The 7,084-nt window shown below is 33.9% G+C and overlaps 1 protein-coding gene across 1 annotated transcript; it reads left to right on the forward strand.

The window, feature by feature from the left end:
• Positions 1 to 779: 779 nt before the first annotated feature.
• On the forward strand, positions 780 to 1,664 carry LOC129953506 (uncharacterized). Its single transcript, XM_056066746.1, has one exon. It carries the CDS (start codon positions 780 to 782, stop codon positions 1,662 to 1,664), a length of 885 nt encoding a protein of 294 aa, XP_055922721.1.
• Positions 1,665 to 7,084: the final 5,420 nt, after the last annotated feature.

Here is a 7,084-nt window from a genome sequence, read left to right on the forward strand (position 1 = left end):
TTTTCGTCTAGAACATCAAAAATCCTTCAGGATGCTCCAAAATGACTCATCTATATCTATAATGATAGATCTTGATTAGGAGTATCTTTTTTTAGTACATGTCAAGTATCTATTTTGAAGTCTTGATCGATTTTGGGGGTTGGGAAGGATCAGGTGATGGTTTTGGGTGTGATTTGATTTTCGTCTAGAACATCAAAAATCCTTCAGGATGCTCCAAAATGACTCATCTATATCTATAATGATAGATCTTGATCAGGAGTATCTTTTTCTAGTACATGTCAAGTATCTATTTTGAAGTCTTGATCGATTTTGGGGGTTGGGAAGGATCAGGTGATGGTTTTGGGTGTGATTTGATTTTCGTCTAGAACATCAAAAATCCTTCAGGATGCTCCAAAATGACTCATCTATATCTATAATGATAGATCTTGATTAGGAGTATCTTTTTCTAGTACATGTCAAGTATCTATTTTGAAGTCTTGATCGATTTTGGGGGTTGGGAAGGATCAGGTGATGGTTTTGGGTGTGATTTGATTTTCGTCTAGAACATCAAAAATCCTTCAGGATGCTCCAAAATGACTCATCTATATCTATAATGATAGATCTTGATTAGGAGTATCTTTTTCTAGTACATGTCAAGTATCTATTTTGAAGTCTTGATCGAAGTCTTGATCAAGTAAGCTTCAGTGATCGTAGTGATCGGACGTGTTTTCTTAAAGCTCCTTTGTTTTATTTCATTGTTTTGCATTGTTAATTTGTTTGCATTGCTACTTACTAATAAAATGTCATCAACTCTGTGTGGTTCTTGTAATTTGGAAATTTCTGATTCTAACTACATTCAGTGTGAACATTTTTGCAAAAATAAATATCACAAAAAATGTGCTTGCATCTCAGAGGCCAGTTTTAAAATTCTAGTCACCGATGCAAATATGATGTGGCGATGTAATTCTTGTATTGTGTCGCGGCAAATTGCAAACGATTTATTTAACAAGCTCGATAAACTCTCCGCAGAAATCTTAGAGCTCAAAGACCAAATGAATTTCTTAAATAAATCGCTTAATACCTCTCCAGTGAATAATTCTTCAAAAAAACATTCTACAAAAAGTTCCTCAAAAAATATAAAAAATGATACGAATATTCCATCAGCCCAATGCACCCAGGGTACTTTTATGCAATCATCATCGAATAGTGCTCGTGACGGTTCAGAAGAGAAAACCAGCCTTTCTTCTGGAATAAATGAAGAGAACGCAACCAACGAGAATAAGGTTACCCTTTCCCCGGAGATTGCTCTTGACCGCCAGAAAAGTCGACCTACTCGCAAACATATCATTGGAAACAGTACCTCCACACTGCTTGAAGGTGTTTCTGTTCCCAAATCTAAATGGTTACATTTGTCTTACCTTGGCAGAAATACATCGGCAGATTCTCTTACTTCATTTATTGCCGGTGTGCTTGACATCTCACCAAATCTTATTAAGTGTACTTTGCTTGTAAAGAAAGGTGCTGACACATCTGATTTCTCTTTCATCAACTTTAAAGCTGCAGTTCCGGAGAACTGCATTGATAAAATTATGGATGCTTCGATTTGGCCTACTGGTGTTCGTGTAAGAGAATTTATTCAATTCCCAAAAAACGACGAGCGAGCGAAACCAATAATCTCTTCATAAAAAGTTCAACAACAAAACCTGTTTTCGCTGTTGATGTTCTTGCTGCTGATGTTGTTGCTGTTGCTGATGTTGTTGATGTTGTTGTTGCTAATGTCGTCCATGCCGTTGATGATTTCAACTCAGTTGAGAGATCTCCTATATTTGACGTTTCACCTGCTGATGTTGTTGTTGTTCCTGCTGCTGATGTTGCGGCCAGGCATGCTGCTGCTGTTACTGCTTTAGACAAATTTTCTCTCTATTATCAGAATGTGGGTGGCTTACGCACGAAAACAAATCAATTCTATACATCCGTAGTGGATTGCACACATGATTTGATTGCACTCACGGAAACATGGCTCTATGATGGCTTACTTTCAACAGAATTATTTGATTCAAGTTTTGTCGTCTTCAGAAGAGACCGTAATCCAATATGTACTGGATTCAATAGAGGGGGTGGAGTGCTGGTTGCGGTGAACTCTGAATTTAATAGTAAGGAAATTGAGTTGTCAGACTGCTCGGGTATGATCGAACAAATATGTGTTTGCGTTGAACTGTCTATTAGATCTCATGATACAACTTTAAATAAAATTAAAATTTATGTTTTTGTTTCATATATACCTCCTAATTCTGAATTTATTGTTTATAATGCACATGTTAATAATATACAAAATATTGTTTCTAAATTTGATGATTATTGCTTTGCTGTAGTATTAGGAGATTTTAACCTTTGTAGTATTAAATGGCTTTATTCTCAAGATGATAAATGTTTATTTCCGATTCATGTTTTAAAAGATTTTGAAGCTGTTGTAACTGATACTTTTTCTGCTTTAAATTTATCTCAAGTTAACAATGTTGTAAATGATATAGGTAGAATTTTAGATTTAGTTTATATTCATAATGAGTTTGATGTTTTAATTATTGAAGATGAGAATCCATTATTAAGCAATAGTGTCCATCATAAAGCCTTAAATATAGTATTTAATTTATCAGTTTTTCGATCTTTATCTGATTCACTATCTATTAATGGAGTTAAATTAGACTTTAATAAGGCCGATTACAATTGCATTAATAATTATATTCAAAGTTTAGATTGGAATTCTCTTTTGCCTCAATATGAATTGTCTTCGTGCTTTTCTACTTTCATAAATATAGTCCATGATTTGTTTGATAAGTTTATACCTAAGAAGGCTTTGAGACGGGGATCGAATAAACCAGTTTGGTTTTCAAAAGGCTTATTACGCTTAAAAAATGCATTACTTAAGGCTCAAAAAAGAAGCAAAATCAATTCAAATTTTCGAGACAATTATTGTCGTCTGCTTAAGGAATATAATTATTTAAAGAAGTTTTTACATAATAAGTATTTATGGTCCATTGAATCGAAGATCAAAAATGATTCTAAATCGTTTTGGCATTTTTATAATGTAAAAAGGAAATCGGTGGGGATTCCCTCAAATATGAATTACATGGGTAACGTAAGCAGTGATATATCTGAAATCTGTGACATGTTTGCAACTTTTTTTCAATCGAATTTTGTGGCTGATGCCTTTAATCATGATGTTTTGCCAACTTATTCGCAAATAATTGATATGGGTTCTATGTTCATATCTGAGAAAGAGGTATATGCTGAACTTTCTAGCTTAGATTGTAGTTTAAGCATGGGACCCGACAATATACCCGCAAAGTTTTTGAAAGAGTGCGCATGTAATTTGTCGAAGCCCTTGTGTTACATATTCAACCTATCTCTTCGAAGTGGTGAGTTTTTGGATACATGGAAATTTTCCTATATTACTCCCATATATAAATCTGGCTCTAAGCAATCTGTGGAAAATTATAGACCCATTGCAAAGTTGCAACTGATTCCAAAGATTTTTGAATCGATTGTGAAGAAGAAAATCTATGAAGTAGTGAAAAATCATATATCGGTTTACCAACATGGTTTTGTTCACGGGCGATCTACTGCAACTAATTTGACTATTTTTGTAAACTTTTGCTTGAATAACATGGAAAACAAACGTCAAACCGATGTAGTTTTCACAGATTTTTCAAAAGCATTTGATAGGGTAAGCCATAAAATTTTATTAAAAAAACTTTCCTTCTTGGGATTTCACTCAACACTCCTTAAATGGTTCAGTAATTACTTATGCAATCGCTCACAGTTTGTAAAAATTGGATCTAAATTATCTTTTAAAATTCATAATTATTCTGGTGTGCCTCAGGGCAGTCACCTTGGACCCTTGTTATTCCTACTCTTTATTAATGATCTTCCTGTAGTGATTAATTGTTCACAATCTCTGATGTTTGCAGATGATGTAAAAATTTTCAAGTCAATCAAGTCAGTTGCTGATTGTTTGGATTTACAAAGAGATATTGATAAATTGAACGAATGGTGTACTATTAACTCCTTGTGCTTAAATACAAATAAATGTGCACTTATGTCTTTTTCAAGGTCCGTCGTGCCTATAATGTTTGAATATAATATTGCTAACGTTTCATTGCAAAGGGTTGTAAGCCAAAAGGATTTAGGGGTCATTTTTGATCCACACTTATCTTTCAATGTTCATATTGATTATGTTATATCGAGAGCTAACGCTATGTCTGGATTTGTGTTCAGGAACTCTCAAGAATTTCGAGATCCTTACACACTGAAATCCTTATACGTAGCTTTAGTTCGTCCCATTTTGGAATATTGTAGTATTGTATGGTCTCCTCTTTTTAAAAAAGATTTTATACGTATCGAAAAAATTCAAAAACGATTCTCTAAATATGCGATTCGAAAACTGAACTGGTCTAATTCAATGCCATCTTATAATAGTAGGTGCTTACTAATTGGTTTAAAACCTTTATCTTGTAGACGAACTTATTATTCGGTAATATTCGCAAGAGATGTAATCACGGGACATATTGACTGTCCCCCTCTTTTGGCCTTGTTCGGTATATATGCTCCTTCTAGATTCTTAAGACCAAGAAGTAATGATTTTTTGCATATTCCTCGGCATGTTACAAATTATGGTCAAAATGAACCAGTTACTAATGCTTGCATAAATTTCAACAAGTATGCAAATGTTTTCGATCTTAATCAAAATAGAAATAGTTTTAAAGCTATTATTATGGAAAGCATTGTCTAAAGTTATGTATGTCAATCTTTTTTCTTGTTTGTATAAATTTTTATCTTGTATATATATATATTATATTTTATTATTTTTAAGAAATATTGTACTTAGTCTAAGAGAGTCATAATACTTATAGACGTTAATAAATAAATAAATAAATAAATAAATAAATAGATTTTGGGGGTTGGGAAGGATCAGGTGATGGTTTTGGGTGTGATTTGATTTTCGTCTAGAACATCAAAAATCCTTCAGGATGCTCCAAAATGACTCATCTATATCTATAATGATAGATCTTGATTAGGAGTATCTTTTCCTAGTACATGTCAAGTATCTATTTTGAAGTCTTGATCGATTTTGGGGGTTGGGAAGGATCAGGTGATGGTTTTGGGTGTGATTTGATTTTCGTCTAGAACATCAAAAATCCTTCAGGATGCTCCAAAATGACTCATCTATATCTATAATGATAGATCTTGATTGGGAGTATCTTTTTCTAGTACATGTCAAGTATCTATTTTGAAGTCTTGATAGATTTTGGGGGTTGGGAAGGATCAGGTGATGGTTTTGGGTGTGATTTGATTTTCGTCTAGAACATCAAAAATCCTTCAGGATGCTCCAAAATGACTCATCTATATCTATAATGATAGATCTTGATTAGGAGTATCTTTTTCTAGTACATGTCAAGTATCTATTTTGAAGTCTTGATCGATTTTGGGGGTTGGGAAGGATCAGGTGATGGTTTTGGGTGTGATTTGATTTTCGTCTAGAACATCAAAAATCCTTCAGGATGCTCCAAAATGACTCATCTATATCTATAATGATAGATCTTGATTAGGAGTATCTTTTTCTAGTACATGTCAAGTATCTATTTTGAAGTCTTGATCGATTTTGGGGGTTGGGAAGGATCAGGTGATGGTTTTGGGTGTGATTTGATTTTCGTCTAGAACATCAAAAATCCTTCAGGATGCTCCAAAATGACTCATCTATATCTATAATGATAGATCTTGATTAGGAGTATCTTTTTCTAGTACATGTCAAGTATCTATTTTGAAGTCTTGATCGATTTTGGGGGTTGGGAAGGATCAGGTGATGGTTTTGGGTGTGATTTGATTTTCGTCTAGAACATCAAAAATCGTTCAGGATACTCCAAAATGACTCATCTATATCTATAATGATAGATCTTGATTAGGAGTATCTTTTTCTAGTACATGTCAAGTATCTATTTTGAAGTCTTGATCGATTTTGGGGGTTGGGAAGGATCAGGTGATGGTTTTGGGTGTGATTTGATTTTCGTCTAGAACATCAAAAATCCTTCAGGATGCTCCAAAATGACTCATCTATATCTATAATGATAGATCTTGATTAGGAGTATCTTTTTCTAGTACATGTCAAGTATCTATTTTGAAGTCTTGATCGATTTTGGGGGTTGGGAAGGATCAGGTGATGGTTTTGGGTGTGATTTGATTTTCGTCTAGAACATCAAAAATCCTTCAGGATGCTCCAAAATGACTCATCTATATCTATAATGATAGATCTTGATTAGGAGTATCTTTTTCTAGTACATGTCAAGTATCTATTTTGAAGTCTTGATCGATTTTGGGGGTTGGGAAGGATCAGGTGATGGTTTTGGGTGTGATTTGATTTTCGTCTAGAACATCAAAAATCCTTCAGGATGCTCCAAAATGACTCATCTATATCTATAATGATAGATCTTGATTAGGAGTATCTTTTTCTAGTACATGTCAAGTATCTATTTTGAAGTCTTGATAGATTTTGGGGGTTGGGAAGGATCAGGTGATGGTTTTGGGTGTGATTTGATTTTCGTCTAGAACATCAAAAATCCTTCAGGATGCTCCAAAATGACTCATCTATATCTATAATGATAGATCTTGATTAGGAGTATCTTTTTCTAGTACATGTCAAGTATCTATTTTGAAGTCTTGATCGATTTTGGGGGTTGGGAAGGATCAGGTGATGGTTTTGGGTGTGATTTGATTTTCGTCTAGAACATCAAAAATCCTTCAGGATGCTCCAAAATGACTCATCTATATCTATAATGATAGATCTTGATTAGGAGTATCTTTTTTTAGTACATGTCAAGTATCTATTTTGAAGTCTTGATCGATTTTGGGGGTTGGGAAGGATCAGGTGATGGTTTTGGGTGTGATTTGATTTTCGTCTAGAACATCAAAAATCCTTCAGGATGCTCCAAAATGACTCATCTATATCTATAATGATAGATCTTGATCAGGAGTATCTTTTTCTAGTACATGTCAAGTATCTATTTTGAAGTCTTGATCGATTTTGGGGGTTGGGAAGGATCAGGTGATGGTT

The sequence above is a fragment of the Eupeodes corollae genome, unplaced genomic scaffold, assembly GCF_945859685.1.
Source record: "Eupeodes corollae unplaced genomic scaffold, idEupCoro1.1 scaffold_754, whole genome shotgun sequence".
Lineage (NCBI taxonomy): Eukaryota > Metazoa > Arthropoda > Insecta > Diptera > Syrphidae > Eupeodes > Eupeodes corollae.

Coding starts and splice junctions, on each gene's coding strand:
- LOC129953506 (XM_056066746.1), top strand. CDS start 780: ATGTCATCAACTCTGTGTGGTTCTTGTAATTTGGAAATTTCTGATTCT.